The 25,743-nt window shown below is 29.0% G+C and overlaps 2 protein-coding genes across 2 annotated transcripts; one reads left to right on the forward strand and one right to left on the reverse strand.

Annotated features, from left to right (window-relative positions):
- Positions 1–358: 358 nt before the first annotated feature.
- LOC123291383 lies at positions 359–25,100 on the reverse strand. The gene is made up of 17 exons (XM_044871653.1): positions 24,962–25,100; positions 23,897–23,991; positions 23,762–23,835; positions 23,005–23,338; positions 22,652–22,936; positions 22,038–22,294; positions 21,530–21,746; positions 20,787–20,944; positions 20,274–20,551; positions 20,047–20,185; positions 19,698–19,880; positions 18,924–19,145; positions 18,375–18,608; positions 18,185–18,308; positions 18,022–18,086; positions 1,273–1,551; positions 359–441 (listed from the first exon to the last, which is right to left on the reverse strand). Exons 1-17 carry the CDS (start codon positions 25,084–25,086, stop codon positions 421–423), a joined length of 3,090 nt encoding a protein of 1,029 aa, XP_044727588.1. The 5' UTR covers positions 25,087–25,100; the 3' UTR covers positions 359–420.
- Positions 3,735–15,789, forward strand: LOC123293824 (protein toll-like). Its single transcript, XM_044874759.1, has 6 exons — positions 3,735–4,137; positions 11,206–12,450; positions 12,868–13,156; positions 13,691–13,945; positions 14,193–15,207; positions 15,371–15,789. The coding sequence occupies exons 2-6, from the start codon at positions 11,240–11,242 to the stop codon at positions 15,772–15,774; spliced, it is 3,174 nt and encodes a 1,057-aa protein (XP_044730694.1). The 5' UTR covers positions 3,735–4,137; positions 11,206–11,239; the 3' UTR covers positions 15,775–15,789.
- Positions 25,101–25,743: the final 643 nt, after the last annotated feature.

The raw sequence follows: 25,743 nt of genomic DNA on the forward strand, positions 1-25,743 counted from the left end.
TTTCATCCATCTGATAACCAGATGAGACAAATTCGATCGATCTCCTACCGTCTCCTGTATCAAAAGGAATGTACTTCTTGGTGATTGTGATGTGTGACAGTAAATTTAAATGCTAGGTATTAGTTTATCCTTAACTTCGCTTGTTTTTCGCGAGTCAAGGAAATTTAACCTTCTTATGAATATTTCCGATAATAAAACATAAAATTTTGAAAGCGAAATTCGCGCTTCTTGATATTTTATCATTTAATAATCATATCAAAAATTACTTTTCTAATAAACTTCGTTCGTATCCTTAAATCAATCTTACTCTTTCTGGAAAATAATTTAATAAAAATTTGTATAAAAATAATTTTTCTCATCAAAAAAGCACTCTTAAAGATTCTTCATATATCACAAATAAATTCTCTTCTTTTTCTCGAATTATAAAGTTGATTCATTTTCCTGAAAAAGAAAATTGTTGTTAAGAATAATAATAACATAAATGGGTACCCAACACCTTAAATGTGCCCTTCTTAAGAACCACCTACCACACGAAGGTGGGACGCCTTCGGGAGCTATTTTAAGCAGATGAAGCTATAGGATTCTGTCGAAGCCATGCGCCACGCAGAAAACCCACAGCTTCTCCGCCGAGTTTGGTCCCAGGTTTGATGAATCCAAGATTCCGAGATCGAGGATTTGGACTTAACGAGGTTAAAATTATGGAGATTCTACTGTAATAACTTTAGAAATTTTGTTTTGAATATTCTCATTCCTTGTGAATTATTTCTACTAAAATTTAGAGTTTTCAAAAAACCCATTATTTAAAAAAAAAACAAAAAAAAAAACCCTACAAATGTGCTAACATTCTTTTTCAGCATTTTGGGTTTTTTTTAATCCTTTAAAATCTACCCTTAACTCGTAAGTTGAATAGGTAATTGGAAATAACGTTAAAATTATTACATATTTGTAAACATGTTTGTGGGTTTTTAAAAAAAAATTCCATATTAAAAAAAGTCTTACAGTAAGGAAATCCCGAAATTACACTAGAAATTAAAAAAATTGAGTTAATAGTTGAAATACCCTGTACAGAAAGTGGTGATTATCAATGCTTGCCATATTGATATCTTTTTTTGTTTTTGAGTTACCGTCTATAAATCAATTATGTAATTATATTGCCTATAATGATTTAAAAGTAGTTTTTTAAGTTTTCTTACAAAAATGAGAGTGCAAAGTTTCCAAAATATTTCTATATTGTGCGTTAAACATTGTTGAAATACAAATTTGTGTACATACCCATCTTACCTGAACATAGCCGCCATTTGCCGTTCTAGTAAATATTAAATGATAACGTTTTTTATAAATATAAAAACATAGCGGAAATAATAATATTAAAAATATTGCAATACAAATTTTTAATATTATTGAAATTGATGACGACGCTGAATGTATGATAACGTTATTATCAGTGTCAAAAATTGGTAGATTTTTAGCATGAATTAAAGTAGATTCTAATCCCAAGAAATAACATGCATCACGAACATACCAATCGAATTCAGTCAAGCAATTCGTTTCCTGCAAAAAAAATAAATAAATTATTCAATTTTGTATAATTATGGTAAAACAAAATTTATATTTTGAGAATACGTATTTGTTTTCTTATAGGCAACTTGTATTGCATATCTGTTATACAGATGTCCTAAAATTAAAGCAAGAAGTAATTTTGATTTAAACTACTTTCTTATAAAACTTATTTTTCGAAAATAAATAATTCATTCTGATGGTCCTTTCTAACACCCTATATATATAAAGGACCTCGCACAAATGAGATGTAATCTGCATTTCGCTCAAACTTTTTCAAATTTTGGGGAATGAGTTTAAGTCATTCTAAAGAAAAGTTCCCATGGTTACAAGTCATGAAAATGACAGAATTTCATGTTATAGCTAAATTAAAGTTGGAAAATGTACTTATTTGTATAATATATGCCTATGTGTGTATAGGCAAATACATATACAGATATGTATAACTACATGCATACATGTATTTTTTAATGTAAGGGTGTTGTTTTTTAATTCTTGTTTTTTTGAAGAATATGTTACGAAATTCAAAGAAGCAGTGTTAAATGTTCAGTGGAACAATAATATGAATTGTTAAGATCAATATTTTCATCTACATATAATACGTACATGATTTTTGACAATTAAATTACAATAATTTTTTTATACAAATGAGTACATTTTCCAATTTTAATTTAGCGATGACTTGTGACCATGGGAACTGTTATTCAAAATGACTCAAACTATCATTTGTCAAAATTTGAAAAAGGTTGACCGAAATGCAGATTACATATAATTTGTGCGAGGTCCTATATAATTAATTATCAAAAAAAATGTCAACTCAACGCAAGGGAAGGGGTAATTTATTTCATGACCTAATTGTTTAATAATTGTAAAACAATCCGGGCCTGGTTAAAACTTACAAAATATCTACATGCAAATGTTTAGGACATTTTATGAACGTGAATATAATTTTAATGAATATTTACAGTTCAATAACTACAAATAAATAATATTTTATTCATATGCGTTCTAGAAAAATGATGTATTGTCATTGGTTTATTCAATTGAAACACGTTGAAAAACAAACTATTCAAATTAACAATAAATTATCTCGTTAATAAAACAATAGATCGATAAACTTCTAAGAAATTTTCTACTTCACAAACATTCGTTTTAAAATAAGAAATTAAATTGAGTTAACCTAATTTTATACGAAAATGTCTATCAAGTTGCCTATATTTTTTTTTTAATTTCTTGAATTTGTTGAATTTTGTATGAACAGATTTAACAAAATACGAAAATGTGATTAGATAGAATTAATTTTGCAATATTGTTTATTTATTTATCTAAAAATTGACTCATTTTGATAAGCAATATATGTGATAGTTTTCAAATAAATTGAACATTTAATTTAGTCAAAGAACCCTTATTAAGATCAAATTATTGTCTACAATTTTAGTTTTTACTCCCATTTTTTTTTTAAATGACAGAAAAGAAGCTATTGAATCAAAGAATGGATTTTAAAAATGAGACACATTCACAAGACTATTAAAGCCACCTACAAATTTACAACTCCCTATGTTTTATAGTTTTTGAGAAAATGGAAACTTAAGATTTGCCCTAATTTGGACCCTCTCGGGAAAACAGTAATGTTAACGAAAAAATGTTTCAAACAAAAGTTGTTTATTTTTTTATAAGGAACAGTTTTTACATTTAAACTTTTGCTCTATCTCTAACGGTCTAAAAGATGTATCCTACGTCCAACCTACTCAAGACCTATTGTTGACCTAAGTTGTTCATTTACGAACTCTGTGCTGATAGACGAATGGGCGAATCGACAAAGGAAAATGACTTAATTAGGTTTATGAACATCTATGCCAAAATTCAATTTGTAGCATTAATGTTTCTAAGCGTTACATTCTGATAAATTTCCTATACTGGGTATAATAAAAATTTTGAAAAAGGGACACTTATATTTTTATTAGTATCTCATTGGTCATTTGTAAAATTCCAAATTAATCGAAAAAAATAACAAAAACCATCAAACATTACTTAATATTTTCTTTCAAAAATAAGATACATTAAACTTATAACAACAACGCATGCGTAATAAATATTACTTAACCAACCATACAAATCTCATTCCACAACAACAATATTAAAATATTATTAATATTTTAAAAGTGTAGAGTGGGAGAATCATAATTATTAACAGTGTAATCAAATCAACTTATTTATTGTAACTAAAGTTAATACTACAAAGTTTATTCACCAATAATTTTACTTCGAAATCATATATTTATTAGGTGGTGGCGAAAAAAAAATCGAGCAACATTCTAAACGAGAAATATGTGATCGTTAACAAGGATTAATAAAATTTTAATGACACGTAGTTATTAAACTCAAAATAGTGTGGTTTTGTTATAACCAAAAACAAGTTTCTCATATTACCTTGAAATCACAAACGGAATACAGTGTGTTTCAGTGAAGTGTTTGTTAGTGTGACCAAAAAAAAAACTTTGGTATCATGTAAATAAACATTAAATGTGTGAAAAAATGTGTTTGAAGTGAATTTTCAGGGTGTATTAAATTCATTAAAATGTAGGTATTTGCAAAATATTTGGTTAAAATTCAATAAAGACAACATGAATCATATTTATATATATAATTTTCTTAAATATCCTCTGTCAATTTTAATGAACAGTGTTGATACAAATAAATTTATTTCTTGAATTAATATGTGATAATTTATCAAATTTTTGATAAATTCATGATTTTAAGTCGTGCTATCTCGAAAACGGTGAGATGAAGTGAAAAATAACAAGCCAAAAAAAGTTTTTAGAATAATTTGGCCAGAATATAAATTTCAATCGTTTTTAAATCAAATATTTGGTCATAATCATACGATAATCGCCCTATTTTGTTGATGAAGAAACTTTAGCTTAAATATGCGATTTTTTTTACAACGCTTATATCTCAAAAACGATGGGTAAAAAGAAATAAAAATTGTTTCAAATCTTCCAAAACATGAAAAACAATAAGTTTCAAGTTAAATATTTGATAGAAACCGCACAATAATCGTTAATTTCAACTATCAAATTTTCATAAAAATTAGGTTTTTTTTTCAATCACTTGTATCTCAAAAATGATGAGTTTTAGGAAAATATGTCACAAGCCAAAAAATGCTTAAAATAGCCCAAAATATAACATCCAATGGCTGAAATTTCAAGATTTTTCAGCAGAATTAGCTTGTGCGAACTTTTACGAGCGCGCATGATAAAAGCACTTTTTCTAATCAATACGACTTTGTCCTACACATGCATACGAATATTTTGAACCGCGTCGCATAATTGCAAAATTTTGGCCTTTATCCAGCTTCATTTCTTAGATTATATGTCTATTTTTCGAGATGTATGGATCTTAGGAGAAAAAACAAAATTTTAACATTGACCTATTCGTTGTGTGCGTAGTCATGGTAGGGATAATAAAATCGATGCCAGCGCTTTAAGTGAAAAATTTTGGAGATAAAGTGGGCTGTTATGACTAATTTGCAATTATTTACATGTTAATGATATAGAAACTGTCAAATTAAAATGATTGAAAAACACTAATTAATTAAACTTAATGCATTAAAAATTGTGAAAATAAGAAATCAAATTGTACAAATATTATTTTTCAAATGTTAATTATCGTAATTATTTATTTAAATTTGTGAAACAAGAATATTAAATTTTAAATGTAAGTTTTCAATGCAATCCACACAATTATATATGCATCCATTAATTCTATAATTAAAGTAGTGTATCGTTGTCATGGAAACGAAATTCACGCTCAGAGCGAATTAAGTCAATTTGAATTTTATTTCTATAGCAACGTTTATAGTAATTATATGCGACTATAATTTTATTGATCAATGAATACAACAAAGAAACTCAATCAGAAAGTTATTAATCTGATTCTTAAGGGATTGATTTAGGTTTCAAAAAAAGTGGGCGTGAAAAATAAACTTTTTTATTTAAAATAGTATTTTCCCAGAACATTGTTTTTGAAATGAAATGGGAGCTGTGTAGTATTTAGTAGTGAAATATAAAAACACGTGATATATTCATTATAAAGCCGTGTATCTCTGTACAATATTGTAAAAATGTTTCGGACTTTATGCACGGTAATAGAATATACGCGTTTATAGTCAAATAAAGTGTTATTTTTAACTCTAATGTACCACGCGACTATTTGTCATAATAAATATTGTATACCAAGTGCTATGTTAACATAGATATCTCTCTTCAACCACCAATACTATAATTATAGTCGTTTCTGTTCAACAATAAAAGATTCTCGCTTTAATATTTACGAAAATTTTGATCATCAAGAGGCAGTAAATATATCTTGAAAAAAAAGTGCCCTTCTTTCGTGGCGCTCTGATCGTAAGGATTTTACATACTTTTTGTCTGTTTTTGAACTGACTGATATGTTATGTCACCAAAATAGCTGATAGCGTTTTTGCGAAAATAAAAAATGAAAATCAACATTTTGAAGTACTTTTTCAAACATAGTAGAATACCCTATTGTAACACTTTTTGATAGTAAATAAACACGTGATGATAGTAAATTATCTGTTAACGGGTTTCATTAAATTTTTATATTAGATTACTAAGTAAAGTTGGTAACGTTTAAACAGTTTCTTGGTATTTTAGTAAACAAATATAAATTATTTAATATAAACACATGTTTTCGCGTTTCAAAATTTAATGATTTTTTTGATAGAATCTATTTCATTTGGATAAATAATTTATTTATAAAACGTAGTAAGACAGATTAACAGTTAATTTTTTGTATAAATAACTACGCCTACTTTATTTCGTACTATTAAATTAGTGTATGTAACGCTTAGAAATTTTGATGCTACACACACAATTTTGGTATAGATTTTTATAAAATCACCTAATTAATCCATTTCCACCCGTTTGTGAGCACGATAACACAAAACCGAAAAATATATTGAGCTGAAACTTTTATAACATATTCAGAACATAAAAACGAACTTTGAGTTCGTTAATGAGCAACAAAGTTCAATTGGGTCTTGGGTCAGTAGGATCCATCTTGTAAACCGTTATAGGTAGAACAAAAAAAGTTTCTTAATTAAAAATAAATAAATTTTGTTTAAAAGAGTTTCTATTTTTGAGATGAATACATGAATTTTATTAATAATCTAAGCACAGAAGTAATTACATATGTAACAGTAACTTTCCCAAGATGTAATAAGGATTCATTCGAAAAGGGTTTCTTATGATAAGATTTTTCTACGTAACACAGCATAAATTTTAATTAACTTGTTAAATTGATTCAAATTATAATAAGTACATGCGTCAATATATGAAAAATTACGAATTTATTGTGGTTTGTAAATCATAGATGTTTATACTTAAGCCTAGATCGCAAGCAAGCTAATAATCATTGAAAATTACAATCGGTGATTGAGCTTCAAAACAGTTTTCATCATTTAAGAAAAATTTATCACAGATTTTTTTCATGCAAAAAGACATTACTTTAAAGCGCTACCCAAAAAGAAAACATAAAAAAACTTTGGTTTTTAAAACATTTACGTGATACAAATATTATTTTTATTCATAACATTAACTTTGTTCATAACTTGGACTTAAATTCAATGAATATAAATTACTTGCTAACTTGACGATTGGCGGCCGAACTAATTTAAGATTACTTAATACCCCAAAAGCAAGAATCTGACTATTTTCTTGTACAATTTTGTACACATCGCCTGAAATTCTTTGGTAAAAAATAGAAAAATCAAGTTTATTTAGCTAATATTTTGACACCTTTTAATAACTAACGCCAATATAGCTTAAATCTATTGAAAGTTAAGAATTAATCTATAAGATAAATCCTGTGTAAGCTATCTAATTTTAATTTAAAACATTTATGGCTCATAATAATAAAATAATTATTTCATACACTAATTAATAAGGTTGTAGTTTCCATGCAGACTAGCTTGAGGCAAGAATTTTTTTTTTGAGGCAATTTTTTTTGAGTTTTGGATAAATTTTTTGTACTTTTCCAAAAAAAAAAAAAAAAAACTTGTATCTTTTTTTAGTAAGTTTGTTAACCACAATTTTAATTTATTCAAATAACCGGTTAAGTTTATCCAGCTAAGCTACACTTTAATACAATTCGCTTTAAGTTTACCTATATGTATGCTTTTTTTATTAAACATACTTAATTAAAACTGAATTTAATGAATGACGTCTTAGGAGATTAAAAGTAGTTCCTGTGTGGTAATAGGAAATCACTGATTACATGGATGGAAATTCCAAAAGAAAGGAAAAGTTAGTGAATTTTATCAATTTTTCAAAAACAAAACCTGATTATTTAAAGTTCGACATTATAATGTCTCCTGTACTATTAAGCCTAAAAATTAGGGCTTTCCCAGACGAAATTATGTTAATTTACGGTTACTTAAAAAATTTGAGCCTGTGACCTTCCATGCTTAAGAATAATTTCTCAAAATTTTATATAAATATTTTTTTTTTTATCAAGCGCTTCAATAATCATAATCTAATTTTTTTTATAAAATAATTAATCGGTCTGATTTTATAAAAGATTATAAAAATTTATTGTTTCCGGTAGTTAAGTAAAAAGGGATTTTCGTTATTTAGTAATATTGAGAAAAAAATATATATTTCATACCTGGGTAGTAAATCCCTAAATTTTTATTGCTATAAAAGTTTAACGGTTTAACCCCTAAATGTATGGGTTTTTCCTAATTTGTTTATAATATTACGGTATGTGTAATAAATCATTCGATATTTGCAATAAGTAATACAAAAATTTTTACTTGACCCTTATATTTGTAACATAAAATTGATAACCCTACTAACGAAAGCAAAAATAATTTTTTGGAAACCCAGAAAAGAACTTTCATTCTCATTTAACATGTTTTTTTCCTTAAAAATTTTATAATTAACAGAGAAAACCATAAGGTATAAATATCTCAAAATTTCGGAATTCAGGGAAGCACCTCAAGCTTTTACAAACATGGCGTCTGGTGATGGCCGTATTGAATTTTCATTACTGCCATATCTTCTATGACCCTCGCAAGATTAAGATAATTCGATTGACGTAAGAATCATCAAAATCGGTCCACGCGTTTGTTCTCTAGTATGCCACATAGGAACATACATATCACTCCTTTGAAACGGGTAGTCGGGTAAAAGTGTTAATCAACGTAAAAGATTTGAGGTTGTAACCTTTGAAGATAATAATTTTGTAAATAAATTTTGTATTGTACAAATTGTTTTCTGATAGAAAGTCGTTGTTTTTACTCCGAAAATTGAAATAAAAGGGCTAGGGCTCCATTTTTTAAAATAACGTATAGACTCTTCGTAGTCAAATTAGGAAATATTGATCGTTAGTTATTGAAATTCAATATAACTAGAATTTATTATTTAACCATTTCTACTGTAAGTCTAAAATTTGTTGGTCTGACCTTTGAATGTCATTATCTACCATGGCTTGTTTGAGAAATTTTTTTGGGAAATTTCAATGCTAATTATCTACGCAATTAATTATTGACAAATTGAAATATTATTAGTTAAAAATGATAATTACACAATTCGAAAAAAATCATATATTCTTAAAAAACCGGTTTTTAACCACAAAGGAAATTTTATTAGCCAATATCTTCGAATTTTAGTATCAAAAGCATCTTAAGACACCAAAATCGTATACCTATATGATATTTTTCGATGGTGTGTTACAAATTGAACACAAAGAGAAATTGAATTGATAAGGAATCAACAATCATTGTCATTTAATGTGTTTTTTATTAAAAAAATAAAGTTTTTTTTTTGTCTGACTAAAGAATATTAACCACAAAATACGATAAACATATATAAAGTGGATGTCCTTGAAATGAATGCAATAAGATTTTTATAAACAAAAAAACTCTCTATAAATTCTATCAAATAAACAGCCGATCAAGTGCGAATTTCACTTACACACGACAGTGGTTCCACAACAAGGCTAATCATGAACCTTTAACTGACCCCCAACATATTATCATTTTGTTGTTAAGGACGTTCCCACAAAAATGAGTGTATGAAAATATTTATTTAAGTTTCAAATTTTGATGGTGGATTCTGTTAAAATTTGGGAAAATTAAGACGAAAATTAACAGTAAAAATGTTAAGATTCTAAAACTATTATATATATTTATATTTATATCCTATGATCCCGAGGGGGGCGTAGGGCCTCAACAAATGCTCGCCAACGAACTCGATTCTGTTCTTGCTCCAGGGACTATTATAAAACTATTATAATAGCTAAAAATTTTCAAATGAGCTATAACGTCCCAAATTCGACTATTTTTCACTGAGATAAAGCTGTTTCAAATTTTGTGTTTTTAAAATTTGTCTTTAATAATTTTGATGAGTATAAAATATTACAAAAATTCTTTATCAGAATTTGCAAACCTAATCGTAAATACTCTTAGAAAATTATTGTTTTAGAACTACCAAGATTACCTCTAAATATTAAAATATCATGAGTGTCTAATTAAATAACCTTGTGACAATCTCTTTGCCACTATCTCTAAAATTTCGTTAGGCACTTTTAGTTTAATGTAATAACAACAGACAAGATATAAGATGTAATAACATTTACTTTCTCTTAATTCTCATGTAATTTGAAGAAGTGAAAGTTATTTACTTATTTCATAATATATCACTCGTAATAATTTAAAAACAATTAAGGATGTATAAGCACGGTAGTAGCCGCACAAATTTATAAAATATATTTTTTTAATTTTGATAATAAATTATATTATAACTTGACAAATTAAGACGAAAAGTAAGAATAAAATTTGTCGATATCTGGCGTAATTTTCAAAAAATGGAAAATTTTGTTTAATTAAGGCACATATCGAAAAATTTTATTCTTATTTTTCGTCTACATTCATGAAATTATAACAAAATTCATCATCAAAGTTAAAAATAAGATAAAAATAATTTCAACCCTAAATCTACCCTACTCTTACATCCCTTATATGTATGGAGACACTTGGTTTTTTTTCTTTTCTATACCATTGCTTACATGTTTACTTTTTTTAAAATTTGTTTTCATTCATTCCAAGTGCAAATTATCAAAAACTCAAAATATGTCTTATTTTTGAGATTCCTCCATAAGAGCCAATGTATTTTATATCGACTCCGTATAACCACAGCTAGGCCATTCGACTGTGCTCAGCAGAAACTCACAAGAGCGCAATTGAGAAGGTTGGCACGACTCCTTTCAGGACACTGTCACTATTAAGGCCATTTAAGCTAGGCGATGAAGTCTCCATAAATGTTGTTTGAACCTACTGAAACCTGCGGAATGTCAGTTTAGAATGTTTGGGTCCGAAACCTTAGATCCAGCAATCTTGGGAAAAATCCCGACGGAGAAGCTGTGGGCTTTTTGCGTGGCGTCTGACCTCCACAAAATCTATCGCTTAAAATAACATCTTTTATCAGTATTCCTTGATCTAAGCTCGAAATTCCATTTGCGGTACCCCTCTTATATATTATTATTATTAACCTTTTTCCAGAAAGAAGCGCAAGAAAACTCTCTATAATTTTATAATAAACAAAATAATTTTTTTATTTTTTTCAGAATGTGGTATTGACTTAAGAAAATACAAAGAAAAATGTTGAAACAAATTTCCATAATTTGTATCGTGATCACATTTTTCGTACAAAAAATCCACAGTGAAAAATGTGAAATCGAGAGTCCATTTTGTGATTGTCAATATGAGGACAGATATTTTAAATATCAATGTATATCAGATCGTAAAGATGAAAGCTCCCGTCAAATATCAAGCCCTATATATCTTCATGTCGATCCAAGTAAAGCTGATGCACAAGTTCAATGTGCAATAAATAGTGAAATTGAGGATTATGATGCATTACCAGAATTTTCAATTCAATATTTAGAGAAATTTACCATTTATTATTGCCCGATTAATGAAAATTTCACATTTGAAAATTTTCTAAGAAAACTCAATGTTCATACAGTTAAGGAAATTGTTTATATAATGTCTCCAAGTATAGGTGGCACCTTTATAAATGGTGATTTTTTCGAATCAATGGGAAATTTAACGACCCTAACTCTCAAAGTAAATCCAGATACAATTATTCATTCCGACTTACTGAAAAATTTGGAAAAATTAGTGATGTTAACCGTCCGAAAAGGTCATATTAAGTTTACACCAAATTTTTTCGAAACTACATCCCAAATTCAATGGATTGAATTTTCTGAAAGTAATGGCCAAGATTTACCTGGAAATATATTCCAGAATTTGTATAATTTAAAAAAAATTGGATTATGGAATATGAACATATCAACTTTAAATGAATCGATATTTCATTCGTTGGAAAATTTAAACATTTTAGATCTAACTTCGAATAAATTAGAAACATTACCGGAAACGATATTCCAGCGCTTACAAAATCTAGAGATAATAAATTTAAATTTTAATCGATTTGTATCGTTACCAAGCCAAATATTTCAAAACAATAAAAATTTAACGGAAATTAAGTTAAGCAATAATGCGAACAGTTTAACTTTATCGAATGGATTATTCTCGAATTTACCAAATTTGAAAGGTATATTTTTGAAGCAAAGTAAAATTGAAAATGTATCAGAAGATATTTTTTGGAATTCATCAAATATTATAAATATATCGTTGAAAGAAAATCAACTCGAATATTTACCAGAAATGTTATTTCGAGATGCAAAGAATTTATTGAATTTGGATTTAAGTCGAAATAAAATTACAAGTATTCCCGAAAAGTTATTTAAATCGTTGGATAAATTAGAAGAACTTGATTTAAGTGTGAATCAAATTTCATCTATTTCGTAAGTATTAATTCTTTTTTTTCTATTTGACCGAAGGCAGATTAAAATGGAGCTTGGTTAGGTTACGTGACTTCAGTTTCATATAGATGGAGGTCAGTGGGTAACGCAGCTTCTGTATAGTTGAGGAGGTAACGCAATTTGTATGTTTCCAAGAGTTTTCATGCAGTCACGGCGTTACAAACAGAGTCAACTTTCAGCAAACTGTACAGAGTCCGTTCTTTATTCATTGACCTCCATCTCTTATGAAACTGGAAAGGGATATCATTATCTCTCTAACTCTGTTCTATGGAAAGAAAAAAAATCCATGATCCCTAACTTTCTGCCGCGTGATAAATAAACTCCTGAATCAATGTTGAGCATGTATTTAGCATTATTGAAAATTTTAAAGATTAATTTTGATTTAATTTTTTTTTTCAGCGATAATTTTAAGTACCAAGTGAATTTACTGAACTTAAATTTAGGAAATAATTCATTAACAAGATTAGAACATAATGCATTTCCACGTTCAAAGAGTTTGATATCATTAATTTTAAGGCATAATCAATTATCATTTGATGAATACTCGGATCCATTCAATAATTTACTGAGCCTACAATATTTGGATCTGTCACATAATAATATTACGTCAATTTTATATTCTTGGCGAAACGTATTGACATCAATGAGAAATCTTAATTTAGCATATAATCAAATTAAAGGAATTGAGGTAAGTTCAAATATACTTTAATGTCTAGAATTATTTAATACCCATCACAGAACGTGAAGTTTAAATCTAAAAAATGTTCCTTATTAAAAATTAAACAACTTTTGTTTGAAACATTTGTTCGTAAACATAACTGTTTACCCGTGAGAGCACAAATTATATACGTGGGACATGTATGTATGTGTTGTAATGTGACAGAGTAATCAACACTGTCTACTGTTTACTGTTACTGTTTGTTTTCACTTGTTTTAATAAGAAAAATTGATTAAATTCGCCCCTGTATATCGGAAATTAAACTTTGTTATCATTAAAATATAAACTAACCAAAATTCTAATCAAAAATATTTTTAATGAACAATTGACCACTCTATAATATAATAAACAGGAAATAATAAATGTGGTTACAAAATGGCTGAATTGTTTTTCTAAAATGAACGAAAGCTGATTATAGTACAGTGTGTTTCGGCGAAAAATATTAACTCATCCGAGTTTTCGACACGATCTAATTTATTAATACTTATATGTGATTTGTTTCAGTTTGACGATATATTTTTTGGTCGTCAATCGCATTCAACAACACTCGATTTAAGGAATAATTTAATCCATACCATTAATTTACAATCAGCTGAATATACAATTTCAACTCGAACGTTGGGTAATACGGGCGGTATTTATGATGCAAGATCCGGACGGAAAAGTGATCAAATAATAATATCAAATAATCCGTTAAATTGTAATTGCAATATTCATAATTTAGTACGATATTTCAAAAGAGATGGAAGAATGATTGAGGTAAGTGTTTTTCAAGTTCTTCATAAATTGTGAGACTTTTTCTCATCACGGGAGTAAAGATGTAAGCAAGAAATTGTGAACTTAAGCAGGAAATTTTTGGGCATGTTCGTTCACTAACTTTCGGACTCTTTCTCATGTTGAAAAATGAAAAAATCTTCCAATTCTTCCTTTATTGTGAGGTGAAGAAGCTTTTGTCTTCAAAAATTAAACTTCAGTTTTACATATGTTTTATAAAATTCTGTTACAGGTACGGGGTGCAGTTGAATTAATAGCAACCGATTTAAAGTGTGCCGGACCAAAAGAATTACAAGATCATGATGTAAAAGATTTAGAACTGACAGATCTTTTCTGTCCCATTTCACCTAAAGATTGTCCACAAAAATGCAACTGTAAAGCCAGAAAATTGGATCGCTCAACATTTGTGGATTGTTCAAATAATAATTTAACAACAATTCCATCAAAATTACCCCAAATATTTTCTTATCCAAACATTAAATTATATATCAACAATAACAATTTAAGTAATTTTGATATAAATCAAACTTTCGCAAATCATAGTGGTTATCAAAATGTTCGAGAATTGTACATCCAAAATAATCGATTATCTGAGATAACTTGGCTTCCAAATCAGCTACGTGTTATCAAATTACATTCCAATCGTTTTGAACGAATTAATATCACTTTACTGCAAAATTTATCAAATTTGAAAAACATAACATTACATAATAATCCATGGATGTGTACATGCAAAAATGTGGATTTCATGAGCTATATCCAAAAACAAGCCGCGATTATCGATAATATATCAAATATTTTATGCGATCAAACCGCGTTTTACAATATTACCAAGAATGATTTGTGTGAAAATTCAACGGTAGCACTGGTTGGGATTACCAGTTTCTTTATAATTTTTACGTTAACGACGACAACTTTGTTAATTGCGTTCTATCATAATCAGGACGCAATTCGAGTTTGGTGTTACAAGCATAAAGTATTCTTATGGTGGGTTTACAAAAAAGAAAATGATATGGACAAGGATAAAAAGTATGATGCGTTTGTGTGTCATGCGCATCAAGACGAAGACTTTGTAACGCAACAGTTAATACCAAATTTGGAAGAATGTGAAAGTCCATTTAAGTTGTGCATACATTCAAGAGATTGGTTAGCTGGGGATATGATACCTGATCAAATTGCACGAGCTGTGTCGGATTCGAGACGAACTTTGGTTTTGTTATCACCCCATTTTTTGGAAAGTTCTTGGGGTAAGTTGTACTTTCTTATTTTATGAGTATTAGGTTACAGAGAATTCCAGAAATTGTGAAGCCGACGAGCTTGTTAGAAATGACATAAAACTGTCGCATTCTTATCAAATTGAAAACTTCCTTCTTTTCGAAATCGATTAATAATTCATTATTTTCTTTGCAGCAAAAATGGAATTTCGTGCTGCTCACAAGAATGCATTAGACGAAGGCCGATCACGTGTCATCGTTATAAAATTAGGCGATGTGGATGAAGATAAACTTGACGACGAATTAAAAGCGTATCTAAAATTAAATACGTACATTGAATGGGGCCATAAAACATTTTGGGATAATTTACGTTATGCGTTACCACATCAACAACCGTTGAGTAAACGTGCTAAACTGTTATCACAACATATTAAAAAAGCGATAGGTGATAAACAATTTGAATTGCAAACAGTCGCTTCGAATATACCACAAATTACGACATCCGATAACAATAAAAATCCGTTAATATTACGTGAACTGTTAAATAATTTACAAAAACAGATTGTCCAGGAAAATAATGTAAATAGAAATATTGCGTAAGGAAATTAATTTTTGTTATTGTGAAAATTCTAGTGAGATTATTTTTATAAATTTTTATATAAATGAGAAAAAAAAAAGTTTGATTTGCATTTATTTTGGAGGGAATAGTTTGTAAGTTTTTTTCATAAGGTTTGAGTCACAGTGAAATAAAAATGATATGCTATTTTCAAGCAGAAAAATATCTAGTCTAAATGAGAAAAATCGACGTAAAATCTACCGATTTATTAATTATAATGGCGATCTACTTATTTGGCTATGTGGATTCTAGTTTTAAAAATAAGCCGACTTTAAGGTAGTATGACATTATCGATGGTCACAGTTAACTATTAATAATAATAGCTCGTTTTATATATAACCAATCAAAAAATGGCTTAAACAAAAGTAGATAGTTTGATGGAGGATAGTTCTCAAGGTTGCTTTAATACTCATTTAGATCCTAAAAGGTAAAACATAAAATAACACTTTAAATTAGAAAGTTGATCCTCATAAAAAACCTAACATTTTTTTATTTAACATTTTTTCGAAAATCGTTAGCTCTCGGGGAGAAAATGCAACTTAAAAATATGTCACTATTGCATTTAAACGAAAGAAAATACGCTAGCTTTAGAAAAATTTTTTAGACAAAAGTTATCAAGGACAATAAAGGTCATTCGTCTGTGTTAATAACTTTTAAATTAGGTAAATTTTCAAGAAAACTAGAATATCTGGTCAAAGTCATTGACACAGGCGAATGTCCTCTGTAGCTAGAGTGTTTTCTTTCGATTAAATATAATAATGACATATTTTTCCGAAAGCTATTGATTTTCAAAAGAACGTAAGTTTTTTTTATAAGTATCAACTTATTTAAAGTGTTACTCTATCTCTTACCTTTAAGGATTTTAATTGACTATGACCCGAAAAACTAGGTCCAAACTGATATCAGACCATGATGTCCTCCATCAAACTCGGAAATTTTTCTTTATTTTTTAAATTGGTTTACTACAAAACGAGTTATTAGCCATAACAGATTAAAATGGTCTGCCTTGTATGTAAAAGCAATAGTGATGCTTTCAGCGAAAATATGATGTAATTAACCGTTGAATGTACCGTAACCGTAACCGTTTAATGTAATCCAGAAGTGAATTGTACAAGCGACAACTTTGTTCAATTTACTTCGGTTCTGTGACCATGGGTGCTTGTTATACCCTGTGCACAGATGAGCCATAATACAACTGCTGTTCAGAGAACTATATTTTGTCTTTTTCTAAGATATACGAGAATTATTACCGATATTTTTACCACAAATACGTAATTATACAACGTAATTAATTTTTTAATTTTCCAAAATAAATGTAAATCAATAGTTTAAAAACTACGTGCAATAAAACAAAATGAAGTAATCTTGAACGTCAATGACAGACATTGTCTTGCAAATGATTTTTTATTAAAGTGATAAATGACAAATTTAAAGTGATTTAAGTGACACTAAATTAAATATGTGTTGTTATATTATATTTTGTTAAAAATAAATTTTATATTTTTTTTATTGCCGAATTGAATGATTCTAATTCGCATGCAAAAAATTCCTTTGATTCGATGTAACGAGGGTATTAAAGAATCAAAGAAATTGTTTGTTTTATAAAAAATTGATTCAATTCGAGTTAGAGTTATTCAATTCAAGCATTAATGTTTTATAAGAAAAAAAAAAGAAATGGTCTCTTTTTTGTATGATTTATTTTATATTAAAACTTTAAAACGTATCCAAATAAATTAATTTAAATATTTTGGAATTTTCGAGTATCATTTTTATCCAAATCGAAAACAATAACTTTTGTGATTTTTACGATTTTACTTGTACCCTAGTTTTTCGATCTTTGTATAGGATTTTGGACGATATCTCAAAAAATAAGCTTCCAATCATCAAATGAAGCAGCTGATTTCTATGTACTGATAACTTATGTACTAAGATTTAATAGGTTTCAAGAATGTAGGGATTTGAAGTCCCAACATCGAGCACAAAGATTAATTAAGTGGGATTAGATGTCGCATCCTTTCTTTGACGACCTCTCCGGTTTGAAGTTCGTTGACGTCAAAGCATTCTTGCTGTTCTTTAACAACTCTAAATGGTTCATGGAGTAGTGGCCGTGGATGGGCCAACACTCTTTTCGGTATAACAACGGGCCTTATGGTCTAAATGTGTTCCACGCCAGGACAACTACCCTAATAACTTAATCTAACCTAACCTACATATAAAAAAAAATTACTCACTTGCTTGACTTGGAATGTTGTTTTCTCCAGATCGCATATTAAGTTGAATCTCGTAGTGGAATTTTCTAGAGCAAATATTTTAATATCAATAAATTAATAGCAGCAAAAAGAAACCGAAGTATCAAAGGCGATATTTTAAAGCGAATTTAAAAATGTTACTTACGATTGAGACATGCATCGTTTGACTGATAGACAATAAATTCGACAACGTTTTCTTGATAATTCAATATGGAATTGTATTTAGCTGCTCTAAAATTCACAGTTGATTCAGTCTTTGAAGTTTTCACCTACAAAAAAAAAAAGAATGAAAATATTAAAAGTAAATCCACTTGGAATAAAACTAATGAACGTACTTTAATAATTTCCTTTGATGAATCCAATCCCAACAATTGTCTGAAATCTAATTCTCGAAACAGAATAGGATTTTTCAATATCAATGTACTCGGAATATAAATCGCTTTTGATTTTGGACAAAATATTGTACTATACCAATGGTAAATATAATCATAATTTACGGATTCCATTAATTTTGGATTACCAATTCCAGTTGTGTAATTACAATATAATTTCAATTCTATATTCATGTCCTGGAAATTAAAATTAACATCTTTTTAAACAATTCACAGCCAAATTATAAAAGACCTTGCATAAAACTAATGGGTAATAACTAATTTGTGCAGGATTCGTTATGGGCACAAAACCATGCGTATTGTTTGACCATATTCCATCGTCAAATCGTGGCATCACAGTTATCGTACTCTCCCCCTTTTTTTTAACATGATTCCTGGTGAGTCATTTCACCCGGAAATTTTCAAAATGGCCTTGTAGACTAAAGGTATCAATAATAAGCCTAGCCTTGGGACCAATAGATAAAAGAACTGGTCATTTTAACTATTACATACCTGTTGTTTAGTATTAAATTCGTGGATATTATTGAATCCTAAATGTTGAGTTGTATTCAATATTAATTTATTACAATAATTTCTTAAATTTTTGAATATATTCTCAACTTTTGAGTCATTTTCAATGTCAAATGTCAATTGTTGTGTTTCATTATATGAATAATTCATTAATAATGTTTTTATTGTGTAATTATTCATCTCTGACACAATGGAACAGTTTATCTGAAACAAAATCATAATTTTATACAGGATGTATCATAAGTCACATCGAATCTCTGAAGACAAATTCGTCTAGCCAAAAAAGGGAGGTTCTAGTAACTGATTTTAGTACAAGTCTGATAGTTATGTGCACAGATTATAGTTTTTAATTAATAGATGCCCTTTTCCAGGTAGCTCTACACGTTATATTCGGGTAGGGCCATCTATTAGTTTAGATAATAATTTATCCATTTCAATGATTGTTGGGGAAACAATATTTTATATATTTTTAAATAAATAAACAATACGTCTTTCAAAAATCGTTTGCATGTAATTAAAATTCGTTAAATTTCTTTGTGTATATTCTCAATTGATTGTCTTTATTAACACTTTGTGGATTATTTGAATAGTGACATTATTTAAGTATTTTGGCCGTTTTCATTGTGCCTCTGTTCATTAACTAATTAGTGTAATTTAGTCGTTTTACAATCGAGCGTGAGCAAAATGTTCCTAACGCGAGTATTGATGGGTTAAACAACCAAATGTATCATTTACTTAGACTACACATAATCTTACCTTATGTGCTGATATTTCGTCTGCTTTCGGAGGTACTTCAATGACATGATCAGCAATTGAATCATTAAAATTATTTAGAATTGAATTCAGATCGACATCTTCATCATTTTCCATACAAGTTTCGTTTGTAAATATTAAAAAATTATAAATATTTGTATTAATTTTCACCTGTATGTCTGGCACCTAGAATTTTTATTTCATATTAGAAATGATTAAAGAGAATTGAAAAAAAAATTGAAACTCGAATAGCCTCCTAATTTTTAGGGCGCTTGACATGAATCCTAGAAGTCCGGGTTCGAGTGTATTTTTTTCAATTCTCAAATAATGTATTTTTATATAAATTACAAACCTTATAATTTCGATTACAATAAAAATATAAAATACTTTTTCTCTCCGGGAAACTGTTCTTGATCGTATATTCCATTTTAATTGTTTTCGAATTTGAATCATAGCTTGGTTCATTTACAACATTACCCAAATTTGTTACCCTAAAATTATCATAAATACATTTTTTTTTCTGCTTTACAAAACGTATCACGCCAAAACTCGACAACTTGTTTTTCATTTCGATCTTACTTTGTTTGCAAATTCGCATTTGTATTATCGACCATAATAACACCCGGATTTTGACCGGAATAAAAAGCATTTTCGTTAAAGATCACTGGTTTACAAATATTTAAAATAAAAACACTATTTTTATATGGAATTTCATAATTTACTTCAGTCCGTATTAATTGATGTAAAGTTAAATTTGCACCCCCTTGTACATTACACTTTATTTGATCGTGTGGTCGATAGCATGCTAAATTCGTACGCCATTCTAAATTTATTTCACAATTATTATTCTGTTTCATCTAAAACAAAGATTATTAATACACAAGTGAAATTTACAAAAGAAAATCGATTCTTAAAGAATAAACTCCGAATACCAAATTTGGTTCATCCGTTAAGGAGCTACGATGCCACAGACAGTCAGATACACACATATAGTAGTCAAACTTATAACACCTCTCCTTTTGCGCCGGGGGTTAAAAATAGCTAACGAAATCATTGTTTCTGATTTATTTTCTATGAAAAATTTATACATACCTCTTTTACAACAATTAAAGAATCATTTCGAGTTTCGTTTAAATTGCATACCATATGCAAGCGTACTGTATATTTCAAATTCGAGTTACCATTTTGATCATTCGAATACAAAAATTCGATTTTACCATCTTTAAAAATTGGAGTTTTGTTGACAGGACCTAAATATATATCAACAAATTTTAAACAAGTCTCGAATTTTCTAAAATATCGCTTACAGCAACCAACGTGAAATATTCCTTGCAACATCGATGGTGTAATTAATATTCGTGGAATCAAAATTGCTGTGGTAACACAGTCTGACTGATCCGAGTACCGGACTACTCTGATGTTCAAGGAAATGAAGCAGCAAACTCTTTGGCACGAGAGGGTTCGTCTCAAACGACTCTTTCACTTTAGCCTGTCTTTCCCAGAGCAAGATGTTCCGCAATGTACCGAATCAAAAAATGGCTACGACAAGCCCATCTTCATTACTAGGATTTTGCGCAGGGTATGCGACAGGTCAAACTGTGAATAATCACAACTAAGCCAGTCGATTATAGTCGCCAGAAACTCGATAAAGTACAGTTGAAAAGGGTGGTGAGACTCTTGACAGGATACTGTCGATTGAATTACCACCGTCATAACATGGGGATCTCGTATGATTCCATTTATAGGGCCTGTTCGGAGGACGACTGAATAACTCAAGATTCGATACATTCGCAATGAATATTTTCAAGTTCTTGCAAAGTTTTCGAAATACGTACCAAACGGTATTGCCAGACCGTCAGCTGTTTCTAAGCACAAACTTGTATTAACTGTTTGTCCACAAGATGACATTAATTGATCACATAAATTTATTCGTAAATATCCATTCGATAATTCGAGGTCATAATCTACATTCCGATTTTTTAACGATGTAAAATTATATGGATACAAACTTGCCACATTATCATAAACGGTACAATCTCCTGGAACCCCAATCTGAAATCAATAGTGACTTTTTCGAGCACTTTTTAATTTTAGCGATTTAACCCTTCAGAATGATCGCGTAGAGAGATTCTCTCACGCTTATTTTGAAACTTTTTATACCATGTATATTTGTAATATATATCAAGTATGTAATATATATCCGGTTGTCTGTCTGTCTATCGTCCGTCCGTCTGTCTTCACGATAACTCAAAAACGAAAAGAGATATCAAACTGAAATTTTTATAGCGTGCTGAGGACGTAAAAAAAGTGAGGTCGAGTTCGTAAATGAGCAACAAAACTCACCGCATGTGGGCAGCCAAAAGAAGTCTTCCAAATGATATCGTAGGAACAATTCTTATCGATATTTAAAATCTGTGGTTGATTTTGTTTATTGAAACATAAAAATTGTATTCGTAAACTTGCAAGTTCACCATTTTGGCACATATCACCATTTGTATATAATATTTGAGAGTTATTTTCATTAACCGTGAGACCTGTTGTCACTGACCCAAGGCTGATACATTTATTAGTTGTGTTACGACAAGCAAAAATATTACGATCTAAAAAAATATTTGAAATACCTTTTACCAAAAAAAAAAATGGAAGGTAATTGTAAATTTACATTATCAGTTATCAAAGAAATCTGAGGATATGGAATCGGTTGGGAGGATATGGAACGTTTTGAGTGATTTCTTTTAGTATAATCACAGATTTTTGAATTGCTTAGAGCCTCCAACTTTTTCCGTATTCTTCAACTTTGAACACATTTTATTGCAGGATAGAAAGATTTAATTCCAGGAGATTATTATTATTCCCCCGAATTATTAACTGCATAGCTCAACAGTTTTGGATAAAACCTTGGAATGTCACTACTGGATTGAAGAAAGGGATAATGATTTGTATATTTTTGGACTTACCTCCAAAATTTAAATATTTATCATCCTGAATACTGTCACCAATCGTGAAAATTATAACTGTTCGATCAGGTAAAGGAACTTCCCAATTTCGACCCTGTAATTCACTGATATCATATACGAAATTCCTTTCGTTTTGTACGCGTGTATTATATTTTATAGGTAGTCTTAAACATAATTCATTCGAAACCAGATTAAAAAAATAATGTTTTCCTTGTTTTCGTAAAAAAGAAAATGAATGTAAAACATTTTGATCACAATTTATTTGGATTATCATTTTTACTTTTTCTGAAAAAAAGAAAGTTGATAAATATATTGCCCCGCAATATATTTATTTCAAGCCTTTCGATACTTACTTGGTGCATGTAAAATCAACTGCAATCCCTTTTCAACCCCATAATAAAATACCGCCCAATTATTATCACCCAAAGATGTTGTTATATTTTTCTGATCAATTTTACACGATATCGGAGAATTTCCACAAATATTGGGTACATTAATTTTACAAATTTGAAAATAATATTGTATTCCATCGACTTGTGACGACAAAGATCGAATACTCGTTAAATTTATTCGTAAATTATTCTGTGAATTATCTGTAATATCAAATAAACAGTATTTTTTGGCACAGTTTGTTGATGGAACTTTGAGGAAAACTGTATTTTCTGATTTATTGAAAACCGCATTTCTCTAAAAATAGAATTATTTAGTTAATTTTTGGCATCCTGACCTTGGGGCAAAATGCTATAATTATTTGTGGACTGAAAATGCGGTAAGGATAATTCACCCTAAAAATCGAGGAGCTGGTATAGGGAAGGTAGGATCTATGTGGCGAATTTTTTTATACTTTGTATATATGAAACATATATCAAGGTATACTAATTTTAGTCCGAAGTTAAAAATTTTGATGATGCGAACAAAATTTTGGTATAGGTGTTCATAAAATCACTTAATTAGCCCATTTCCGGTTGTCTGTCTGGTCTTGTGCAAGATATTGTCGTGTAAGTTATTCAATTCAACGCGGGTATCTTCTGATCACCTAAATAAGATCAGATCTTAAAAGTGAGAAAAAGGACAGGTTAGGTTTAGGTTCTACGGCTAAAAGGGATATACCTCGAAATTGCAATGGAATCCAACATTTATGGTATAATTTCTACCATCAGGTTGAATAGAAATCGGGTATCCATCTAAAAAATAATAAAGCTTTATTCAACGAAAAGTGTTTTAAACACAAGCTTTTACCCTTACCAATATCTGGATCGATCCATTCCTCACAATGTTTATGCTGTTCACGACATAAATTTACACTGACTTTCTTATCGAATGGGACGGTCCATGAAATACTAAAAATTAACAGATCTTTAAGTTTGAGCATGTAAATTTACTAAAATAACTAAGAAATAATAGTTTATTGTTTAATTTCTGTATACAGGGTGTTTTTATACCATGCATATATGTAATATACAAGGTATACTAAGTTTAGTCCCAAGTTTGTAACGCTTAAAAATATTGATGCTATGGACAAAATTTTGGTATAGGTGTTCATAAAATCACCTAATTAGTCCATTTCCGGTAGTCGGTCCGTCCGACCGCCCGTCTGTGGATACGATAACTCAAAAACGAAAAAAGATGTAAGCTGAAATTTTTACAGCGTACTCAGGACGTAAAAAGTGAGGTCGAGTTCGTAAATGAGCAACATAGGTCAATTGAGTCCTGGATCCGTAGGACCCATCTTGTAATCCGTTAGAGATAGAAAAAAAGTTTAAATGTAAAAAATATTCCTTATAAAAAAATAAACAACTTTTGTTTGAAACATTTCTTCGTAAACATCACTGTTTAGCCGTGGGGGCGCAAATTAGGCGTAAATTTTATGGTCTGTATTAATGGAAATATTGTATGTGTGACATGTATGTATGTGTAATGTGATAGAGTAATCAACACTGTCTATGCATGGTATTTTAACAATTAACTCAGTGAATTGTTTATTTTCACTTATATATAAATTACGCAAAATTACAAGAAATATGCGCGAAATAATTGTAAATTGTTTACAAAATTTCAAATTACAGAAATTTTCGAAATTTAAGCATGCGCATTAAACAAAATTTATTGTAAAAATTTAAAATTTTATTGTAAAATAAACAATACTTATTGTAAACATTTAAAATTTGTGTAAAAGAATTAATAAAATTTGAGCAATTGAGACAAAAAACAATGGCGATTAATCCAATTAATTTGCCGGTATCGGTAAAAAAACTTGTTATTACGTATTTATAATTAATTGTAATTATATGTTAGAATAGGTATACTAACTTGTAAACTACAATACATTTTTGTACACTATTTAAATAAATATCGCATTTTGTTAAACATAAATTATTAGTAATAAACGTTGATAAATAAATAATTATTAAAGGAAATATATTATAAATATGCATTTTACTTTATTTATGTAAAAACATTATTTAGAAATATAACCTAAATCAACACACACACGATGTTCAAAGTTTCAAACCATTTTTTTAAATGATAGTTTATGCAGTGTAAGCAACTACATAACTTTAAGTACCATAGACAAAAAAATATTTTTGAATTAAAGGAAGATGAAGATGTTATTGGTTTTCCCCTTCTAATTTGTAGCTAGAATTCATCATAGGCGTCTATAGTCAAATAAATTAGAAACTAGAATAAAAAAGTTTAACTATCATCGTTCGATTCGAAAACTACGACGATGAACTTCAATTTATTGATGCGCTTCAAATATTCTTGGAAGCTCAAATAATAATTGTGTCCTTGAAAAACAAAATCGAAGAATTAATTCCTCTTCCACCTCCTTCTCACTTTCCACTCTCAGATAAAATGAAATCTTGTCATCTTAATCCGTTATTTAACTCACTTCCAGCCTCTTTATTCTCATGCAACCTACCGTACCCTTCACTAGAATTCTTCCATCGGATGAAATGTAGTTTTTTTTATTATCAAGTCAAGAAGGCATTTTATATTTTCTGAAACACTGACATTACGTAAAAATTTCGCATTTTTAAGGGGACACCCAGTATATTTAATGCAACACTGAAGTAAAATAGAAAAACTTA

The sequence above is a fragment of the Chrysoperla carnea genome, chromosome 2 (genome assembly GCF_905475395.1).
Source record: "Chrysoperla carnea chromosome 2, inChrCarn1.1, whole genome shotgun sequence".
Classification (NCBI taxonomy): domain Eukaryota; kingdom Metazoa; phylum Arthropoda; class Insecta; order Neuroptera; family Chrysopidae; genus Chrysoperla; species Chrysoperla carnea.